This window comes from Hetaerina americana, unplaced genomic scaffold, assembly GCF_022747635.1.
Source record: "Hetaerina americana unplaced genomic scaffold, ioHetAmer1.1.p SCAF_26, whole genome shotgun sequence".
NCBI lineage: Eukaryota > Metazoa > Arthropoda > Insecta > Odonata > Calopterygidae > Hetaerina > Hetaerina americana.
In genome coordinates, this window is record NW_027286830.1 from 6,238,583 (window position 1) to 6,262,798 (window position 24,216).

At 36.3% G+C, this 24,216-nt stretch overlaps 1 protein-coding gene across 2 annotated transcripts; it reads left to right on the top strand.

The window, feature by feature from the left end:
* The first annotated feature begins 3,261 nt into the window (after positions 1-3,261).
* On the top strand, positions 3,262-24,152 carry LOC139689607 (uncharacterized). 2 transcript variants are annotated; one of them, XM_071586775.1, is made up of 8 exons: positions 3,262-3,419; positions 7,573-8,190; positions 12,593-12,862; positions 13,627-13,977; positions 17,514-17,723; positions 17,940-18,665; positions 22,340-22,537; positions 23,154-24,152. In XM_071586775.1, the coding sequence occupies exons 2-8, from the start codon at positions 7,692-7,694 to the stop codon at positions 23,297-23,299; spliced, it is 2,400 nt and encodes a 799-aa protein (XP_071442876.1). In that variant the 5' UTR covers positions 3,262-3,419; positions 7,573-7,691; the 3' UTR covers positions 23,300-24,152. The 2 variants fall into 2 exon arrangements, with proteins under 2 accessions (XP_071442876.1, XP_071442877.1); XM_071586776.1 differs by having other exon boundaries at positions 7,588-8,190.
* The last annotated feature ends 64 nt before the right edge of the window (positions 24,153-24,216 follow it).

Here is a 24,216-nt window from a genome sequence, read left to right on the forward strand (position 1 = left end):
TAACTATCCGTTCCCCTTCCAATTACTTCATTCCTTCATACTATATATTCTCGCATCGATATTTTCCTTCTTCTTCTAATTCTAGGTAGCTCATGGTAGTTCATCCTAGGCCTTCCTCTGTAATGCTTCACCTCCATGTTTCCTTCAACCATGAACTTCAGTCGTGGCTCAGGGTTTGTCCAATCAATTTCCCTCTCACTTTTCCCTCTTTCCTTCCTCCTCCTGTCCTCCGTCGGCTTTCTTCACCCATTCTTCGCAGTACTTCTTCATTCGTAACAGTACCAATGAATAAATAGAAGGCCACTTAGTAAATAATATATTGTCATTTCAATGAAAACCGGAACGAAGTATGTATATAATAACTAACTATCGCTTTCACAGTTTTTAGAATAAGTTCACTGATTTACATACTATTTTTTTATTTTCTTCAACACAAAATCTCCTCCCATCTGGTGAAACGTTATTCACCAGATGGGATTGAAGAGGATAGCACTAATTTCATTAAAAGCTTACGGAAATGTCATACGTGCACCTGCACTTTCATACATTTTGGTTATATATTCATCTTTTTGGAAAATACTTGCTTTAAAATTATAAATTATGAAAACCTTTAAATTGTTGATTGGACTAACCCTAACATCCGAGGGCAGGCTGAAAAGTAATGCACACATGCTTGTAGAGCGCGAACAAAAACAAATAGCAATATCAGGCAAAAAGTACATTGAAGTACAATTATTAAGTTTTAAAATCATAAATTTATTTTCAACATAGTCACATAAAGGCTTTAAACACATTTCTCCCCACGTGTAACAAGTTTTTTCATTCCGTCACTGAAAAATTCTTCAGACTTTTCTCGAATCCAGGACGTGACAGCTGCCTTCACCTCATCGTCCGAGGTGTAATGATTACCCTTGAAATGCCCCTTGACTTGAGGAAAAAAATCGGGGGAAAAGGAGGGTGTGGAATCGGTTCAAATTTCAGGTTTCGCAGAGCCTCTCCAGTTGCGCGCGAGGTGTGTGGACGAGCGTTGTCATGTTGCAAGATTATTGGCGCCAGGCTGCCTTTAACACGACAAACCTTTTCCTTGGATATTCCAATATGATTTGCGATACACTTTTGAGTGATTCGTCGGTCATTTCCGCTCTCGCAATCACGAAATTTTACTACCCACCGATTTACAGTAGACCTCTCAACAGCATCCCCATAAACTCCCTATAAACGACAATAAATCTCAGTAGGAGTCACTTTTTCAGCAGTTAAAAATTCGATAACATCACGCTGTTTAACTCGCGTTGACAGCACTAGAGCACGTCTCCTTACTTCCGCTTCTCGGAATACACTGGATGAATGAAACGATTTCAAATCTGCGCATGTATGTTGATGGGGAATGTTACTTCCACATGCCAGCCGGATTGCTTCTGAAGGTCATTATGTTTGTGGTCTACAAGCATGTGCGCATTAGTTTTCAGCCTACCCTCGTATGTAATTGACAAAAATCGTTAAAAATAGACCAAGGAATAGAAAATAGAACAACAAAAATAGAAAATCTCCTTTTCCACGGTGTAAGTGATTTTCAATACATTGTAATTTTAAGTCACATTTAATGGGCAAGTTGAAACTTCCGAAGAGTGGCCGTGCTCGTCTGAGGCAATTAAACGATATATGAATATCAATTTCAAGGAAAATTTCAGATTCGACCACCATCTTAGAAAATCCCATTTTCACTAACTTCTGAAAAAAAACAATCACATTTGGCTGTAAAGGAGCTCATTTCTACGAGTGTGTTCAGCGCGTTTCGTATGATTATCTTCCTACCGCGAAATTAAAATTTTCCAGGAATTCTTATTTTCGGAATCCATGGTGAGTGAACACGCAAAAAAAATATCTATTTCATTACTTTCCGATGCTCTTTGCGTGATTCACATTTAATTGTTAAAGATTAATGCGACTATTATAATCTGTCGGTCAAAGAATTGTGTCTATTTTTGAACTTAGTTTTGTTAGCTTCGTACAGAGTGAGTTATATTTTTAAGATTTACTATTTTTTTCAATTTTTGTCCTCGGTGTTTTCTTAATTGCTTCCTCTGTCGTATAGCATTGACTCTATAATATGAACGTAAAAGGTAATACCATTGATGTCGTATCTTCGCTTTAACACCAGAAAACTAATTGTGGAAGGAATGAAAATTTTTTCGCTAACGCCTTCATTGATTCGATATGGTTAGCACGTATATTTGATTATCACAAATTTCCCAGGAAATAGTTTGGATGATATTCCGTTGGAAAGTGAATCCGGCCGCATGCTTGCTACTTGCGAAATTCTTGCTTTGGCAGTAAGAATCGTGACCGGACTGCGGCATGCCTTTAAGTGCTCATTCCTGCTTCTCCGATTCGAATGGAAGTATGCAAGCCAAACGTGCGCGATAGGCGAAATGCTTCCCCTCCGAAACCCAATGGTTTACATTCTCCCGTCGCCAGCAAATCCTCCACCGCCGCCGTGCCGGTCAACGGCGCGCGCCAGAAGAGAGTGAGAGCGAAATATTTCGGATCCCAAGGTTGCGGGTAAAACCCGGATAACGAGGGACTACTAAGTGACTTAAGGGCTGTTGACTGGTGAATCTAGCTTCCGCGAGTTGAGGGGGAGAGAGAGGGAGTGTGTCAAGAAAAGCTTGTTAAGAGGGAGAGAGAGAGGAAGCTCCGAGGTGTTGTTGCCTGAGGGGAAAACGGGCGTCCCAAAGGGTGTAGGGGGAGGGCTTGGGGTTGCTGAGGAGAGGGGGGGTTCAGAAGCCGAAGAGACCGCGACCAGCGACGGGGAGGAGGATCCTGTCCGATAAAACCAGGCTCGTTGGGGGAGGAGGAGGGAGAAGAAGGGAAGTGCCGTTAGACCGCTTTGGATGGTAGCATTGGGGGAGGGCGAGGAATAGAGAGGGGGGGAAATGTTGGGGGTGAGGGGAAATGTTGGGGGTGGGGTCTCTGAAGGAAGAGAGCATGAGGTTATGCTGCGACGGTGGGGGGAGGTTTGAGGGAGGGGGGAGAGACCACTTACTCCCAAGGGGGAGTGGGAGTTGGGGCGGTGTTAGATTGGCGAGAGAGGTAGGGAAGTCGTCGTCGCGGGTGCCCAGAAGGGGATGGGATGGGGGGAGGGCCAAGGAGGAGGAGGAAAGCGGAGCAAGGCGGGTGGAATGGGGGGAGCCGGGAGGGGGAGTGGTGGGGGCCTCCGGTGGCGGGGAACCCGACCACAATCCTACAGCTGCACCGCGCCGCAATAGACACACTGCTGTCAAGTGGAAGCCGAGAATACCTGGAAGTGCGTTGTTGTGAATGTGAGTTCGCTTGGCGTTTCCAAGTCGTGCGGTAGCAATTGCGTGCGGTCCACATGGAACCCAGATTGGATACCTGAGGATTTCGGTTGCCACAAGGTAAGCGAGATCCTTGATTCAACGAGAGAGTGATAAGATCGCTTCCGCCAAGAAATCCCCATGGGGTTACCCGCAGTCTCGCGTCCATAGCCGCCGCCGGGATTGAGGATGCGCGCCCTTTTGGGCGAAATTGGTGAAGCATATTTCGGGGTGTCCTCCGTCGTATTCCTCATATTGTGTCCGTTATTATCTTGGTTCTTAACGTCTGTGTAACCGGGACAATATGTGCCTACTGTTTCAGACTTTCTACAATAGGTTCCGACGGAGGACAACAATAAGACAATCTCGGTTCAGTGAGTTGGTGATATCGTGAGCTGTTTTTGTGATCAAAAAGGTCAGATATGTAGAGCGATCCTCTCCAAACTCAGTGCGTCCCAACTCAAATTGGGAAATTTGCGGAGCGAAGTCCTACGTGTGCGTTAAAAGGAACTTGGGTGTGCTCCCTTGCCTTAGAAAAACGCGTTTAACATCCGATCTACAAAAGAATAAAAAACAATTATTTTGTAGTTTTTACTTGATTGAATCCAAAGCACTGCCTTAAAAAAGGTTGATGGTCAATGTTTTTAAATTCAGCTTTCGCCGTGTGCAAAAATGGAAAGCCTTAACTTTCTTAATCACATCGTCGCTCCGTTGGTTTTTTCTAGAGAAGAAAAGAAATGCATTTTCTTTTCTCTGGGAAAAGGGACGCAAATTAAGTGAAAGCAATGTGTTTTCCTTTTAAAATTCTATGAGAGCTGTAGAAGTCGGTCGAGGCCTTACGCCGGTCGACGCCCGTTGATCCTCCTGAGAAATGGAACCAACTTTCTCCTGTTTCTTCTTATCAAGTGACATTACAGACATATTAGCATCCTTAGCATATGTTCGCGATTTTTAAGGAAATGTTTGTTTTGGGTTCATATAAGCATGAAAGTGAAATTGGTCAAAATATTTGTTAATGATTTAAGAGGACCGAGAAAGTCGCAAATTTTTACAGCTGTTACAAGCCGTTGACTCTACCATGTTTACATGTCTCAAACTATATTAATACGCAGTTAAAAAACTAATTAAAAATATCATTTATTATTTTTCTTGTTTAATATATTTAGAGAATTATCGCTTTTAACTTATCAAATAACAACCTTTACAATGTGAACGAACTCCCATATCAAAATTTACATTTAGTATAGCTGAGGAAATATGCGAATGAATGTCGGTCATAAGGTCATGCTGATGTCGTAACGCTGCATTCTGGCGCGTGGATGAAGGTAGAAGTTAACGTTTTGTATGCATTGTGTACCACTGTAAACAGTTGGTCTTGCTAAGAAGGCTGACTTTCCTAGAGGGAGCGCTGACGTAAGTGGAAGCCATTAATACAGAAGGCGCACTTGGAATAAATAAAATATCACCTTTATCCCTTTGTGCGACGGTAACCCTCTCTTGTCTCTCTACTATCTTCGTTGGGTTGATATTATGTCTCATCTTCAAATGTTAGCGAAACTACAGTTGGATCGAACTACTCTTCAAATCTTGGAATGGACTTGGATGTGTCGTATGAAATTCGTTGTATCCTTTCGGCAATAGAAACCCGGTAAATATTTGCATTAGATTTAATTATTTAGGTACAAAGAGAGACGTTATATAATACTTATATATTTTCATTTTGCTAAATTTATGTATATAATTTATCGCAAGATAAACATTTATCAGCTATTTTGTGCGAACTAGTTATAATGAGATATTCTATAGCATCATTGTCATGTGATATCCAAATAACTTATTTTCTCATTCATCTACTCAGCGAATAGAACGCATTTCGGACAAAGAGCGGTTATTAATCTAATACTTGACAATGCTAAGAATAGAGTTGAAATTTCAGAATTACTCAAGTCAAATCATGAAAACGTTTACACCAAACCAGCCGGACATGTCCTCATTATGAACTGAGCTGTAGAATATTTGGTGTTTTGTATTTTTTTATCAAAAGAAACCAGCATTTGGGCGTCTCCTAATGCGTAAAAATAGCGATCGCCTGAGCTTATCGATAATTTTCCTTGTACTTACGCAATGCGCGCGGAAATGTGACTATATAAATCATGACGAACATAAAAAGTAATCTAAAAGACCTACTATATCAACGTTGGCCTTGGACCAGCTTTCCAGTGGCACTTTTTGGGTATTCCTAAGAAATGCAGGACTCACTTATCTATATATATTACAGGATACATTTTCGTTGTAAGATTCCACTCTGTGTACTCCAGCCATGAATAGATTCAGAATACCCTGCCAATTAAGATCATTTGACACCTTAAACTCGACTGAATATTCTGCAGCACTGATGAAACCAACGCCCATACCTAAAATAAGATCCAGCCCGCTAGCTTCCGCTAGCATAATGGGTCACCCAGTTTGATATTTGGGAGTACTGAAAATTTCATTTTATTCCAATTGATAAGAGGGAAAGTGTAGGATGAGAGGGAAAGAGAACAGTCGTAACTTCTGTATACAATTCATTTATTTAACTTGTTCAACGAGACACATTTCTATTTTTAATTGGACAACTCTTTTACAATATTTTTTTAAGATTTTTCATTTATTTGAAAAGATTTGTTCGGTGTCGTATTATCTTCATCTACCTAAAATAAAATGCTACTTATTGTGAAGTGCATGTAAGATGTGTGCAGCTAGCGCGCCTCGGGATCCCAATGACCGCACTATTGAAGAATACTCGAGACTTTCAAAGGAAATTTCAAATAGTTCCACGTAAGTGACTGGTAGAGATAAAGGTGGTTAACCTGGACCTCAGGTGGCCAATGGACCATCAGAGGTATCTTTTGCTCAAGAAAGCAAAACTTGAAGAATCGCCTGTAATGTTGATGCACAATGATGCAGTGGATATACTATCTACCGTGCCAACAATTTTCAGGATTTTTAAAAATCACTGTAATGTTTCGGTAGGTAAAGACAAAATTCACTTTTTACCAAGCCAAGTTTCATGTGAAACTCAAAATTCTTCTGGAAGACCTGGTATACAGAATATCATATCACTCCGGAGGTGGGAGTGTCCAGACCTGTCGCCCGAATTAGAAATCAGTACTATTCATCCAGTAGTGGAATGATAGCCATTGGGCTACCTCACAACCAATTTTTATATTTAACAATAAAAATATCATATGCTTTTAATTTTTTCACGTAGCTTCACATGCAAATAATACCTGCACTTCGTATGCATAGCCTCCTCCTCCTGACAATAATTTCAAGAATACGACTAGTGCTGGGTAATTAGTAACGTGAGTCCCTATCATGTATTATATCATGTTTATCAGTATTATTGTTTGCTAAAAGACCACGCTGGAGATTATTCGCCACTTGGAATACAGATTAACCAAATTTGACCCCTCTCTGCTAAATTAGTGAAGAGTTTCCATGGAAGTTGTTGGGCTCTGGCCTGCCTTTGTAGGACAGTATTATCGCTATTCAATTAAACACGCTGTTACTTCAACAGCATTTATTTTTCCGTTTTCACAGCACAACTCGTTTCAAACACACGTAAAATTGTATGTGGATGAAGATGAGGCAAGGGAGCATGTGTAGATCGGGCGAGATGGTGGGTTATGCCATTTCGTGAAATATGGCATGGGATTCCAGCACAGTTAGGATATATGCAAAATAGTATATGTAGTAAAAAAAACCGTATTAACAGCTAGCAATCAAGTCGGAAAACGATTCTAACAAGTGGTGGGTGGTTCTTATTTCTAGTAGTATTTCGCCTTTTTTTCATTCTGATTGTCCTTACTCAGTTTGAGGTAGCGAATGCAAATGAGAAGAAAGTCGAGGAAAATTTGGACATAGGACAGAATGAGTGTTCCCTATTCTATACCAGCTACCAAAGCAGGATCATTAAGACAGCAATACCAGGGACTGCATTTTTCAATTAAATATATTTACATTGTGTGATGTAAAGTCGGATTGTCATTTTTCTGAAAGATTCTTTCCGCAAGGAAGTATTTATCAATAAATATAAAAACATCATCTGCACCAAACGAACCTGCCATCGACGACTTGATCGCCCTTGCATCAAAAATACATCGCTCTCGGTAATTCTTCCAAAAGCAGGTATAAGGCAGATATTTCACAGTTAAGGTAATTTATTATGATGATGATTATTCTTATTTAGGCATCCTTCTTCAAGGTCAACTTTTTTCCCTGTTTGGCTGCTCTCAGCGACACAGCCACCCTCGTCCGGAGGTCTATTACCATCTTGGGTCCTCAGGGCGGCCTGCGCCCTCCGCCAAGATGGTCCGGAAAGCCCTCTCTCACCCTAAGACCATCTTTGGGGGGGCGGCGTTGCTCCTCTTGATCCTTGCGAGTGCACAAGGGCTTTTCCTCGAAGGTTCGCCTGATTCCGGCTCTCGCGCGAAGCGGTCGAGGAGGGAAGAGGAGACCTCCATGCTTCACTCCCAAGAACAGGCGAACTTGTACGAGGTCCGAAAAATTCCATGGGACGACTCACTGGTGATTAGTGATTCGGGGGGGAAGTCATCCGGACTAAGGAAGAACTTGAGGAAGGACAATGAAAACGATCGACAGACGACACTTCCAGAGCACTGGAGGGCCCGCAAGATAGACGGAAAGTTTTCCCGAGATGAGCTGGTGGAGTACATCAAACCAGTACCATTAACGCTCCCGGATACCTCGGGAATTTCAGGTCAGCTGACTGAAGAGCTTGGTGTCGAGAGATTCTTCTCCATGTGGATGGTGTTTAATGATGTGGATGTCACTCCACCTGTTCAAGGTTTGTAGGGCCAATATATCATTAATGACTTTATCCAGACCTCGGCTTATCTGTAAGTAATATGATTCAGTACTCAACAGCTGATACATACTATGCTCACATGTCATCCTCTATATGGCGATATTGGTTAATGCAGTAAATAATCACCAATTTTGCAGAAATTTCAATCATTTGCATGTACAAAATTAACAATTGTCGTAGTTATTAGAGTTCATGGTTTGAACGTTATTTTATCATCCTGTCATAAATTTGCTAAGGTGGCTGCTGTTTAATATCAATCTGTTTGGAAAATTAAAAATTGATTTGCCCCCAATAGGTCTACATTAGGGTGCCATGTATTAAAAAATAACATTATACTAGCGTGCAACACACTAGAAAAGTACCTAACCTCTGCTATATATTGCATTATTTAGTTTGTCATGTCAAAGTGTTAAAACTTATCTACAAAATTATACTTCCTATATACACATAGCTTAGGATTAGTGTAAACAGTTGATTTTTAAAAGTTGCTGTTGAAGCATCTCCCGCAGTTTCTTAGAAGTTGATTTCATTTTTAAATTCATATGGGCAAGGGCTTCCTTCCTTTTACAAATTTTAGATATCTATTCAATTGATCAAAATTTAAGCTATTATTTTTTAACAAATTTTCAGTTTTTTACCATTCAATAAGACAGTCATGGGCAAAAAACATGAAAAATATCTAATGTATTCACATAAACAAGGTTTACCATATCTAGCTCCTTTATAAAGTTTCCCAGGGCAGTTGACAAATAAATGTTTTCTGGAAGTATATTAGCCATTATCATCATTCAGATCAAAGGGTTCTCATAAAATTAGTAGTCAGTCGTTGTTTATTAAATACATTTTCAGTCTATATATTTATATAGGGAATGCGAAAATCAATTTGAATAAATAAATCTGGTGACAACATTGTTTTGTAATAACGTGTATATGATGATTATATCAGACTAATGGTGTCATACTATACACCACTGTTTCCACAGTTGACTTAACACACAGAAAGCATTTAAGAGGATGTGATTTTTCATGGGGAATGTGTTTTCTCATAGTCTAAACAGCCCCAAAGTTTACAAAGGCATTGCCTCTAATACATAAGTTGTTTCACCAGTCATGTGCTGGAATGTTTTAGCTACCACATTGAAAATACATTACATTTCCAAAATAGTTATTTTATAATTAATAACCATAAATTTCATTGTTAAATATTATGGAAATTATTTTTACACAATTTGGATATTTTGAACACATCAAATGATTGTGTCAGGTTTCTTAAAACATCAGGAAGTATTTGAATGCTCCCCTGAAACATATTCTACTAAAACTGGTATGGTACTAACAGTATGTGAATAAATATCAATCCAGTCTCTTTTTCGATTCATTTGAAAAGTTTTTATCATATTTAGTGCAGGAAAAATGACTACTGAAATAAAATAATTATCTAATATTGGCAATATTTGCTATTGTTTCTATGCCATCATTTCGATTGGTCCTTCATTTTTATTTTTCTGATACAGGCTCATGATTGAATAGTCTATTTATTCAATGCCAGCTTGGAAATCTGTTCTTCACTTACCGACTAAATATAAGATTTGAGGTGTGTTTGATTACTATGAGATACCATCTTGAAATTACAGTTTTTCCTGGCCCTCGATATGCACTTTATTTATTTCAAAATGTTCGCTAATATCAACCTGCATCTTATGGACCGAAGGCACATGGGTATAATGTTGACTTATAAGCGTAAGCCCATTCACTGGAAAACTACCTACTATTAAATATTTTTTCCCTCATCAGGCATAGATTTTGGTGGCCATTATTACAAATATCGATGATATCACTGTTTTGAGTCAGTAGTAAGCAACAGTACTAACATAAAAATAATTTGATTTTTTTTCTGTCTGACAAGTTTTTTTCGTAAATTCTAATTCAGTCCATCTTATGGGCCGGGAAATACCATAATGTATCTGTATATCTTTAACATGTAAATCTATTGTGCAGCCCTTCAAGTGAAAAAGGTAAAGAATTTCAATAAATAACAAGAATCTATAAATACTAATTATGTATGTTGGCATGCTTTTATGCTTATGTAATATTTTGCTTGTGGGATCTATCTCGCGGGTGGCGATAATTTTCATGTTAGAGGGTGGCATTATGTTAGCAGTAACCTATTACAAAGAGACTTCAATTGGATGACCTTCCAAATATACATTATATTTTAAAACTTTAACTTCTGTGCATTAATTGCTAAAACTGAAAAAATAATGATAATGAGCTGCCCACCAATCGGAATAAAATTCATTCATTCAAATCATAAAATAACTTATTTTTCTAAATATTTTTCAGCATATAAAACGGTATTGTTGGAAAAAATTGTTGGCTTGAAAACACTCTTATTTGGTTTATTTTGGTCTGTAAAAAAATGAATATTTTGTTATAACATGGAAATTTTCAAGTTATAACAATGAATGAATTTAAACGTACGGAGTTACCATAACCATGAATTTGCTTTCAAGTGCCACTTAAAATTATATTTATCACAGAGATTCTGTTATTGCAATGTGCATTTGAAAAAAGTATGAGCATTTTGAATCTGATAATATGCACTTATCTCTTGGTCGTCCGCATGAGGCCTTCTTTAAATATTCTCTTCCATTGTGTTTCTAAATAACCCATAAATCCAAAATCCCTTTTAAATAAGCCTTTGAGTTCTCCATATGGTCATTTTGTCTTCTGCTCTTCCATATACTGGTACACACTTCTACTTACAATTTAAAATATAAACAAATATTAAAGAAATGTTTCTGCAAAATGGAAATTTATTAAGCAGAACAAAGGATATGGCTAACAAGACTGAGTAGCCTAAGGTTTCAGTCTCTCTATCTTCAATTTAATATTTCTTGTCTAATAATAATAAAGGTTAATAGCATAAAGAGAAATTATTTAATTGTGAAATAACTGGAATGGTGTACATCAAATTACCACTTCCACTCTTAAAAATGATTCAAACATTTTATTTTTGTTTAGTACTGTTGTGATTAAGATTTTGTGAAACTCGTGGACATTTCTGGGCTAGGAAGCAGCTCCATTCATCCAGAGAATGAATTGAAAGTTTACTGTTCTATTGTGGATGGTGCATGAAGGAGGGGAAGTGAGGGTTAGGAGAGGATAAAAGTATGGGGTGAAAGGAGAGTGTAGGCTGTCATTTAATGGGCTTGAGAAAGATTTAGTTAGTATATGAGAAAGGATTAATCATGTAATCAAGGATTAGACCAGTGTTTGAGGGACCAGAGACAATGTAGTTTAGTAAAAACTTGCCAGTTTTGGTGGTGAGAATAACTTTACCAACCAGATTATGAGAAATTCCCTTTTTAGAGCTGTGTACCATACTCAAAAGGAGGTAGAAAGTAGGGGATAAATATGGAAAAACAGTTAGCAAATGAAATATTGCGGATTAGAGCATTTTTTGGGACTAGAAACTGTGGTAAACATGTTCTGTGATTCTTAATGTGGGTGAAAGGGGAGTAGAAGTTTCACCTGTGTAAAAGGAGGGGCACTGGTTACTTTGTAGTTCATATATGATGTTTCCTGTTGTGCAGTTTCTATATGGTGAAGTTAACAGTGGGCTGGGACCTGCTTGGAGTGGTGAAAATGGAACGGGAGAAGATGCGAGGGAATATTTTACAATATGGCCAAAGATTGGGATAAGACCCTTGAGTTTTGGAGGATAAAGTTGTGGGTAGAGGGCAGTAGTGATTCAGAATGTTGTGAAGGTTGGTGGATCATCAGTAAGAGATGATAGTGGGACATTCAGAAACAAAGTTGAAGGGAGGGGGTGTCCTGAAGGATGAGGAAAAGGTCTCTTAAGTATTTTGATTACTTTATGTATACCGGGAAAAAGGTGGAACAGAAGTTCAATCATGTATTGTTTTGGATTAGGGGAATGGTGAGTATGTGGAAAAGGAAAGGACGATGTTGAAATTAAGAAGGTAAGGCAAGTTTAAATTAAGAAGAAGGGAGGTTCTCTAAGTGATGGCCAATTGATTAATCATTGCAAATGTAATGGCATGGATCAAGAGTAAATAGGGGGTTCCACATTTTTTGTGTGGAGGGTGGCAGCTATTGAAATGGGGGTACTATTTGTGGTTGATGGCTTAATATGAACAGGGGTGGGGAACTGAACTCAAATTGTTCATCTTCTTTAAATGGGGATTTATGACTGAGCTGATTGTTAAATGTATGATTTTAATAGTATATATATTAGATTAATTAATGGAAATTTTTAATATTAAATAAATACAGTATGTAAATTAAAAATGATAATCAAAGCATTCATTGTTCTTTTTTGAATGAAATTGAAATGTTCCTATTTCTCTATCCACAGGAGATGAATTTGTCATATTGGCCCCAGTTGACAATGATGCACTTCAGGGACCTGTTGTGCCTCCACTGGAGCAACTTCTTGTTCAACCTCACATTCTAAGGAATCTTCTACTAAGCCATATTGTAATGGGAAAGTCAGCACTCTCACTGATTAAGCTGGCTACACTTTCAAATGGCATAAGAAATGACACCAATTCACCTTCAGCAGACAAATTAGAAGGGAACTTCACTACCTTATCAGGAAGAGTCCTTAATATGCAATGGATTAATGGTAATAAAAATATGGAGAATGTATTTTTTGTTGAATATATTTTTGTATAATTCATGTAACTGTAATTTACCAATCTTTGGTTGCAAAGCTAGCAATATTCTCATAACTCTTGAAAAAAAACAGCACACTCTCAGCAATAAATCACAATAATGACTTAAAAATAATTTCTGGGGTGATTAAGAATGAGAATTTTCAGTCATGGCATACAACTTCTCACATAAATTCCTGCATGAGAACTTTTTTGATGGAGCTATTCTGATTGAATTTTTTAAAATCAAATCATTATTATTGGGTTCAGAATTGAAAGTAAATTATGGTCTGTTTAGTTTCCAGTAATATTATTTTCACAGGGGTACCATGGTACAATAGAGTTTTATAAACTCTTAAATTTGAGTATTCACACCCCTGACATATTATGGTGCATGTATTTAATAAAAGTGGTATGTTTGGTTGGCAATGAAATTTTTAAGCTGAATTGAATTAGTAGTTCAACTTTTTAAAGCTTGTGAATATTAAATATTGCTTCCTGTAGTTTACACAAATCATATTATTTTCCAGTTTGTTTGGGTTTCCAACACTATTGAGAATCAAGTTGTCAGTTAACAAATATTCAATCATTTATCCATAAAACTTGGTTGTCATTGATTTTTCAAAATTAATTTTCTATAAGCTAAGCTTACTTGGTTTGAAGGTTTTAACTTTTCTACTTTCAAAAACTCTTCTATTGAAATATTTATGTCAAAGTTCATTTTTTTTACTTTCAGGAATCCTTCATGCAAATGGTCAAGTAGTGGTACGATTCCCTGGAATCGCCCTGCAAAAGGGTGGATTTATTTTACTTTTGGACAAATACTTATTTTTAGATGAAGTGAATGTTCAGTTAAAAGCAATTGCATCTAAGTCATCCTCTCTAATTAGTCTACCAGATGGAATGAGGGAAGAAGAACCCATTGCAAAATATCTAGAAGCAGAGCGTTTAGTTGATGAAAGGAAACCATTCATCAGCCCAGAAGCATTTTTGTTTTATTTGAATAACTCTCTATCAAAAATACAATTTGCTGAAAGATTTCGTCAACTTTTGGCTCAGGCAAATATTTCAAAATACCTCTGCCCTGGTGAGTGAAATCAAGATGTTTTTCCTTAATTATTTTGTGTATATTTATTATATCTATAACCATTCCCTTTCACCAAGGGGAGTGGGAGTAGTCATAATCATGGTTTATCAAACAAAGGATTCATTTATAGCAGCTCTCCAAATTATCCTGTTCCCTGCCAATCTCTAAATTCCCTCATAGCTTAGTGTACCAAAATTTTTCATCACCTCCTTCTAATAATTCATCCTTGGCCTTCCTCTTCCCTTCTGAATGTTTTCTTTAGTTATGATCTTTGGAAATCAGGCTATCATGCCTCAGGATGTGGTTAGTTAATTTGCCTCTTCTTCTTGTTGATGCCCTCCATAGGTTTCTCTCGTCATCCTTTCTTCAAAGTGCTTCTTCATTTGTATTCTATCTATTTTATATTCATCATTCTTCTGTAGCATAAGGTTTCCGTCATCTCCAATCTTCTTTCATCTGCTGCTCCTGTAGCCCAAGGCTCACATTCGTAGAAAGGAGATTCAATAACAGCATCCATTAACAATATCTCAATATCAACGTCCATTGGAAATCTCTCAATAATAACAAGTCCATTGATATTTCTCATCTCATGTACTTATCAACATTTAGTTTTTATGGTCATTTCAGAATCTATTTCTCGAGGCTTTTAGGATATAGTCTCCTATCCCATCATCATTGAGGGTATCCTTTTTTACTGCTATTCTTGCATGAATTTCTTTTGTAATCAAGATTCTCTTTTAATCTGTTAGCTTTATCTTCATCTTCAGTAAGAATTTTCCCATTGCTATCCTGAATGTCAATACTATTAACCCTTTGTTTATTGAAATGTGTCTCATGGTTCTACAGTAAGCTACTTTCACTTTTCTCAGGACAAGATCATGCTGTATTTTTTTACCCAAGGCTTTCATCCATGCTTCTTTGAGCTCTTCTCACTTTTTGCCTGATTTAATTTCTCTGTCTTCTGTAACATATCCATCCTTCCTCAGTCCTTTACATCTTGTATGCACTTTCTTCTCTCTTGTACTAGGTCCAGTATTTTATATGTGATCCATGGCTTCCTTTTTGTAGGTATCTTCCTATTTATTGTTTTCTCTGTATCTACTAAAAATCCAGTCATTTCTTCCATCTTTCTTCAGTCAATCCTGTCTTGTTTCACTTTGCCATTTCCTATTCCCATTTGAAATTCAATAATGGTTTAGTTACTTTCAATCTATCTACCTCAGATGGGATCTTCATTTTCTTTTTCAGCTTCTTCAATTTTACATGAAACTTTAGTAGCAATATTTTTTGTGATCACTGCCAATATCAACCCCTTAGATAGCTATCACAGCCCTCCATTTATATCCTAAATCTTTACTTCATAATTTTGCATCTTCTTACACCTACTGGCATCATTCATGTGTATCATCTTTTGTGGCTGGTTCTGAAAGAGTGTTTGCTACCACTAATCTGTACTGTTCACAGCATTCCAAAAACCTTACTCCTCTTTCATTTTGCTTCCATGAACCAGATCTTACTAATATTTTTCTTTCCTGGCTTTCACCAATGGCAGCATTCCAGTCTCCATCAGAATTTCATTTGTCTTCGTATGTCTCAAGCTGTAGATTTTCTACTGTTTACATTTTTTATGTAGCAATATCAATTTACCCCTCCATTTTATTATTATTATGGTCTGTTGTAGACTTGCAAACTTGTACCTCTGTGGTTCCATAGGTTTTGTTGACATCTTTACCATGGTTACCCTTTAATTGTATTGTAGAAAGTTCTCAACTGTCATTGTAACACTCTTCTACAGAGTTATGCCCTCTCTTGCATTTCCATTCATGGAACCAGTGTGAATGGTTCTGTAGCTACTGCTCCAAATGTCTCATTCATCGGGACATTTAATTTCGCTTGCTTCTAAAATATCTTAACACTTTCTTTGCATTTCTACATTAGAATTCTTTTACCTTCCATATGCCTAGAGTGACTGGTTATAATGAGTTTCAATCCTTAATGGATTGGCAAATTTGAATGATGATATACAAAGCTGATCTGAAAAGGTCTTGGCCTGAATTTATGCTTTCAGACCACCCTTGTAGTCCCTGCCCAGAGACCTATATGAGGGATTAGTTTAACTCTGGAATATTTTATGTGAGAGGATTCCATCATATCTATTATTTAATTCGATAAAAGAAAAAGATAAAATTGGTGAGCTGCTGCACTCTTTAGAATTTCGCCTCAAACTGCATTGATTCTATCTTGTGACAGTGAAATGCATACAAAATATTTACAATTTATGGTAATGTGGATTTATATATTAAGATTTACCCATTTCTCTCTTTATGTCTCATGACACTTAATTCTATCAAATAGCCTTTATGCATGCATTTTTATTTATTGCTCCTATTAGGTTTATGCTTAAAAAATGTTAATTTAGGATTCCAAATTACCCACCTATTCCTAATGGTGCAAATGACCTTAGCTGTGGGTCACCTCCCCTAATAACTAAACTAAAAACTTCTCTATTTCCATTATCATGGAAAGGTAAATTATTAACTAAAATGGAAAACACTGCACTTGACCTGTTTCGCATTCTCTCAGGAATTATGTACATTTCTGAAGAAGTGCCCATTCTTTTATGTAAGAATTTCACTGTAGATATTCTCTTTCTTAGCTCCCCATTCCCTTAGTAATACTACACACATTTCAGAAAATATGGATGACCGTTTCTTTTCCATGTTTTTGTCATGAATATCCCCTTCATTCTTACTACTAGTTAATTACTCAATCAATGAATGGCTTACCCAATTTCAGTAGTTTCACATTTGTAACTGAGTCATAATTGTGGTGGAGTATTTAAAAATCTATTCATATTTGAAGTATCTTTACAACACTAAATCTAATCAACTCACAAATAATGGCACAGTCTAAATGGAACGTTGGTGCAATAAACCCTCGTCACGACACAATTGTGCATGCGCAGTGATGCTGAGTTGGGCACTCAGCTGTAAATTGGGTGATGATTGCGAGGTGCACCTGTCCTTTCATTTGGGAGGCATTGCATCCTTTATCTCAGCTGATAATTTACATTTTTATTCAAGATGTTTGGTATTAATCATGAAACGATGCAACTATGTGAAGCTAGGTAAAATGCCGTATCTGATTGTGAGATCTATAAATTTGATTGAAATGCACCATAATAAGGTCTTGACTAAATTTGATGTACTAGTTCTAGACAGTTGGAAAAAACATTTTTGTGGGGCAGCATTTCCAAATGTAATTTATTTCTATTTTAATACCCTCTATTCTAATCTTAGTGTCATTGGTATGCATTTTTTTAGTTATATAATCCTTCAAAATATTGAAGAATTTATATTGACTTTCTTCCTATTCTGTTATTAATACATGCCTTGCTTAAAATCGAAATGCAAAGCCTGTTAAAAAAAGGTTGAATCCCAATGTCAGCAACATATTAAAAATGTAATGATTCACATTGAAAATGTTTTCATCAAAAACAAAAATTTTTTGATATGAATTTTATTTTTTAATTTTAGGTGAATCATATACAGTTATTGTCCCTCCTAATGAGGCATTTCGCAGCTGGGATCCAATAGACTATGGCTTCAGGCCTTTTGCAGTTGCAGATTTCATATCCGTAGTGATTCGAAACCATTTCGTTCGAGGTATAATCAATGTCACTGCTCTAAGAGATGGTGATCGACTTGAGACATTAGATGGGGGCTACCTAGTTTTTAGGCATCCATGTAAGTATTTCATGAGCAATTGAATACATTATTTATTCCTATGCACCTTTTCTTTGCTGATTAATAATTGTAATTAACATTTTAGTTGATGAAATTAATATAAGCTCTCCAGCATGTTTTTTGTGGCATAAATTAAATAAGTTTCAATTATATGTATTATATTTTTGTGCTTTTTCACTAAGTCAATGTTTATAATTCATTTGATTTATTTCATAGCTGGGAAACCACCATCACTGAATGGAGTTGATATGTTTACAACTTCAAATGCAGACATCACTATCCCAGGGGGGAAAATTCTACTCCTACGTGGTAGTAAGGTGCTCTTTGTTGATGAAGATGTTGTTCGTCAGTTGAGGAGACTTTACCCGGAGGCTGAGAGTGGCCCCCCTATTTGGGTTGATTGGACTGGATCTTCTTTCCTCGCTTATGTTTCTATTCATTTTAATGAGCATTCCCAGTTTGTAGAGGTTAAAGTTTTTGATGAAGTGTTGACGAAACCGGGTGAAAGTCAAAGTGGTTCTGGTACAAATATTAATTCAACAGATACTAAAATAGAGGCTCAAACTTTGACTGACGTTAATCAAGAAAACAAAACAGTTACCACTACTTTTCCAGCCCCATCAGCATGCAGCCCAAGTGTAAATGATCTCATATGCCAACCTGAGCCCTCAACAGAATCTGAAAATACTGAATCATTTGTTCTTGAGTATTGTGAAATGAATGCAGTACCTGAAAACATAACTAAAGATTCTCTCAATAATACCCGAGAAGGATGGAATGGTGGTACACCAGGAAGAGACTGGAATACTTTATTCAATACAAAGTCAGTTTATTCTAGAAAACAAATCCCAGCCAACAGTAAAACTAAAAAGGAATCGTTCCATCACATGTTAAGGATAATACATCAGGCTGGAGGTCACATTGAGTCCAAAGAATCTGAAGGTAATGTCTCATTTAAGCTATATAGGTAGCCATGTTTGTAATTAATTTACCATAATTAAAAATAATTATTCATATTCATTTGTATCCTTAAGTATTTGGAGAATCAAAATGAGGCTTATTAATTATTGTCCTTCAATTTAGTTCTAATTGAGTTCCAACATGCACAGAATAATTTCTATTGGATTTCATTTTAACATAAGAACATTATGATTTTGTTGTGTGGCACAAAAGTTGACAATCCACAATTGTTGAAATAACAAATTAAGAGAAATATCATTTTCCAATCAAGAGTTTGATTTTTTAGAGTTACTTTTCTGTGGTGTGTATTGCATGAATGTACTGGCTAGATCAGTGTTTCAAACGTCACAGAATACATTACAAATTGCCAGCCTAGGTGCTGGTGGGATAACAACCCTTGCCTGCCAACCCAGAGGTTGTGGGTTCAATTCCTACCTAGGTTGGTTTTTCTCCACCTAGAGATTGAGTGTTTGTAATTGTTTTCAAGGTGTGTGCAATGTTTAGGGGTTACGTGGAAAAGGGGCTATAAAGTCTCAATCTTGCCACAATCAAGTCATTACAAAGATAAAATGAATAAATAAATAGATCTGGGTTTGCCAGGGTTAATTTTGCTGTTTCTCTGGCTGGATATGAACTAAGCTCATTTACTTCAGGTTTTCAAATCCACTTTCCAATCGGGTATCTTTTCCCTCAGCTTTCATGTGTTCAGAGATATATTTCATGAGTGGCATTTGTTATTGCTGTTGTAGACTCAGGCTTTTAAGAGAGTCGTGCCATTCCCACCAAAATATGGGTGATTGACCTGACTAGTAAAAACAGATCTGGATTCAAAAATATTGTGAAATATACATTTGGGAATCCTTGTTAAATATACATTAGCTTCCAATTTTCACAATATTATTATTGCACCAGTGGCATCAAAAATGACATTCTTGAAAAATAAAAAGCCATTGTGTTGTCGCATGCATGTGTTAATTCATTATGCTTCAGAAGAATTCATTCAGCTATCCTTTTCATGACCTTAGATGAATCAATATTTTGTGAATAATTGCCTGTCATTTAATTCTTCTCCTTGTTTGTAATTTTAATGGCTATAATTGTGTGAAATGAATTGAAAAGTCTTAAAAGGCAATTCAGTCGTTTAATCAATAATTTTGAATGTCAGCAACATTTAATAAAGGGTAAAATATTTTATACAAGCAAGGCCTGTAGACATTGCTTTATCCTTGGTATTTCATCATAACATCTTCTCCTTAATAGCCCCTTAAATTTCGAGTTTAGGTGCTTCAGTAGCTTGATTAGTTAAATCACTCAGCTGGGTATTCGGTGACCTGAGTTTGAATTATGGTCAAGGCAAGCGATTTTTACCATTTGTAATTGTGGCCTTGTAATGCACATTAGCGGGTGGCTCCATTAAAGTTACGTTCATGGCATTTAACACAGTTTCTTTTGATTTAGCTCTAATGCCATCCTATTTTTGGGAACACATTTATCAGAATTAATGAATCAGTGTACAAGGTGTAAATCATATTATATTCAGCTTATTACTACTTTTAAAGTACAAATTAGTAGTCTACTAGTGAAGATAGGTTTTTGATGATTTCATGGAGTAAGCACTGCTGTACTTAAAAGGTCAACCTTAAATGCCACCAAATACTGTGGAACCCTTCATTGCATTGAACCATTTTCCACTCCCCTTATTTCCTGTCTCATTTCATTCCATTCAACATATGTCTCGATAATTCTTTTACTAAACCTATGTCTCCTTCCTAACAATCTCCCCTCTGTTATAGTTTTCGAAATTCTAGTGCCTCTCCATATGCCTTTTATCTATTTTTATTGCCTTCTTTGGATTCCTCGAAACAACTACCTCTCTTCCCCTATCATGGATAGACCTTTGTTTTCCTTTTCATCATATTTCATAGAGCACTAATTTTAGAATAAAAATATCGAGCAACAAAACAAACTCTGTTATGTCACATACTTTTATTGAACCAGACCACAGCATTAAGCATCATCATCAAGGGTAAAAATATACTGTTGAAGCATACACTTTTCCTCTTGATAACAACCCTTAGACATTTGAACCATGTTCATTACATCAATGAATGTAAAGTACAGTAAAATAATGAACACGGTAGTAAAGAATACATTTCAAAAATCACTAATGTGAACAGCAGCCTAAAATTATATTAAAAAATAAGGTATATTACCAATTTAAAAAATGTTTTAAGATCTTTATTCAAATTGAATGCATGCAAAACAGATTTAGCTCGACCAAAAATGTATATTTTAGTCATTGACATGGAGTTTTTTGCTCAATTTAGGTTGTTTCCAAGTCAGCTCAATCTAAAAAATGGTACACATGCATAATCAATTTACCCAATAGCAAGAAAGTTCTGGTTAGGTTATTTTTTACTTATGTCTCAATATTATGCACATTTAGCAAGCATGTGCCCTAAAGTATATGTCATTAATAAATCATTGTAATCATCCTCATCTTCATCACTGGTTATGTCTCTGCCATTTCAGGGGTTTACTTCAGGGCAATAATACACACGCTCTCACTCACTAAGGTATTCTAGCCAAGCAATATATCATAAGTACCAACACTCAAGAATATGAAGTGGACAAAACACTGAATGACCTGGGTGTGAACAATAGATATCCCTATTTAGACCACCAAGTGGTCCTCTTCAGTGCTCTGTAGGAGAAAAACTTGTTATCTTTTCCTTGTAAGGCTATTGAGGAAATAACCCCCAGTGTAAATGTGAGCATCCTAGTATTTTGAATGTGTGTCTGATCACTGGAATTAACTTTCCCCGTAAATCACCATATCAATCTCAATTTTCCCGTCCTTTTTTACTTTTACCATGGTGTAAGAAACACTTTACGTCCTAAGGAAATACTACCTAATATAATCAGTGTATTCCTTAGATACTATTATGTTATCTGAGAAGTGAAGTCAATTGGTATGTCTACACGTTCTCTAAGCTGAGGAAAATTTTCAGAATCTTATCTTATCTATCATACATCTATACCTGTAAAACACAACATAGGTACTATATTTTTTCTAAATACAGGCTTCCAATGGATGTAATATGGTGCTTTTATGATGTTGGTAGATATTGAAGGAAGAGGTTAGAACGTTCTCCTTTCAAGAGCTATTGTGAGGTGGGGCAGTCAGAAAGACAGTGGGAAGGTCATGAACTTGTAGGTTACACAATCGAATAGCATTTTTAGTACAAGTTTTTTGGATAATGAGACTCCCTAAACAGATACAATCAGTGTAAACAATCATAAAGTGAATATAAATGCGATGGTAAATGTTTTGTAGAATCATATCAAGAGTTTATATTTCAATTGAAAAATTTAATTATTTAATAATCAGGAATTTTATTTAACTTAGGTACTAAATTGATCTATATTTTATACACAATATTTGCATTGGACCTCAATTTGTTTCACAGATACCTCCTGGTCAGAATAGGGAATGAAAACATAAAATTCTAATCAGTACAAAAAATATAAAAAGCTAATTTTTTTCATGGTGTACTTTGCTGAAGTTCAACTTGTATAATTGAAACATGTATTAATTTTAATATACTATATTATTTGGAGAGCTAGGGTTTACTGTCAAATTACTATTTTTCCAGGTTACACAATATTTATACCAACGGATAAAGGACTTGAAGGAGCACATTTTCCAGAAGAGGGTCCATTAATGGACTCATGGGCTTTGAGTATCCTCTACAATCACATGGTCGTTGGACGTATTGTAGACAAAGAGTTGAGAGTTGGTGCTAATTTCACTACTCTGGGAAACAAGACTATTACCGTTTGCCGTAGTGAAGGTATGTTCTTTGCTAATAAGTTATACTTATTCTGATATTCCGTTAGGTAGGTAATTGACTGAGATTCTAGTTGAAAAATTTTACATTTGAAAAATCAGGTAATCGATAGGAAATTTTGGTGGCTCCACTGGGAGGGTGATAGAAAATTTTCCCAATTTGTCTGACATTTTCCTCCTCCAAAAAGACATGTATCCTGCCTCAACATAAGTTTTAAAGTCTTTAGTAGCAGATGAGAAATTTTGAAATATGGCTCCTTGTCCTCATTTGCCTTAAATTTGTTGAAAGAAAAAGTCTACACATTGGGCTATCATATTCTGGGCTCAGCAAAATATATTCTCCCCACAGCCTTTGAACCTTGAGTTGAACACACTTTCTTTCTGTATACATTATAAATGCTGGCTTCTCTCATCCTAATGTTTTATTTTACTTGTGAGCACTAAGAGCTAAGTGTTAAATTGCATACAAATAGTAAATGTTTACCCTGTAAAGTTAATTAATGGTATTAAATCAAAAAACTGGAGTACCTTTCACTGCATTTAATTTTAACCTTTATTTTGTTTGGCATTGATCAGTGTTCACAATGATGGTTTACTACGACACATTTTCATTTTCACAGGTGCAATGTGGTTAAATGGTGCAAAAATCATAGAATCCAACCTGAATATCTACGATTTAGGTGTGATAATAATTGTTGATAGACCAGTATTCCCTTTACCAGTGCTCGATGAAAATTCAAAGTGGGCATATGAAGTGTGTGTTTAAAAGTTAAGTAAAGCTTTTTCATATCATGGATACTACATGACATATATCCCAAGGATAGCATGGTTGAGAAATAGGCTGTCTTGGGGTATAAATGTGACAACATTTGTTCAAGCGAATCCAACAGGCCATTTTCATGTTTTGTATATTCTCCTGCCATTTTAGCAAAACAATTGTATCTCTTGAAATGTTGATGAACAAAGGAGATGGCCTTGAAGTGAGTGTTAGCTATTAAACTTCATTGCGAGTGGAGAGCACCTATTAGCTCTGCAGCAACCCCATGTGCCAAATATCCTTGTGGGTTCCCAGTTTGAAATGAAAAACTGACCCTCGTAATGGATTGAAATAAACTGGATGAGAGTGATTTTAAGCAGAAGTTTTCATGAAACAAGACTGGATCTGGTGGGTGTTTATTTTTCTTTTCAAAAGAAGAAGAATATCAGCCTGCAGAAAAGGAATATAATTTCCTTATGTTTGGGAACTGTATTTAACTTGTATGGCAAAAGCAGAAGACTGAGGTAAACTTTCCTGAAAGACAGGTATACATGTTACTATTAAGCACTCCACGCATGGTCTCGTTAAAACTCCATCCAAAACATTTGGTCAGTTAATTGAAGACATTATGATGCGCTCTACCCTCCTAAAATTAAGTCAAGTCAATGTGATTACTGTAAATAAATAACAATAGTTAAGCATTCCTCTCAGGAGCATGCCTCATTTTACAAAAATTTGCTCAGCAGTATTTTTTTAAATCTGTACCTCAAAAGTGCAAATAATAATAGATTACTTGTGATGTTCTCTGGAAAAATTCAAATAACAAAAACACAAAAAAGCTGCATTAAATCCTCAATGTTAATCATGATTATGTTTTACTCCAAATTTTTCATCTCAGACATCATTAAAATAGATTTAACTTTTTT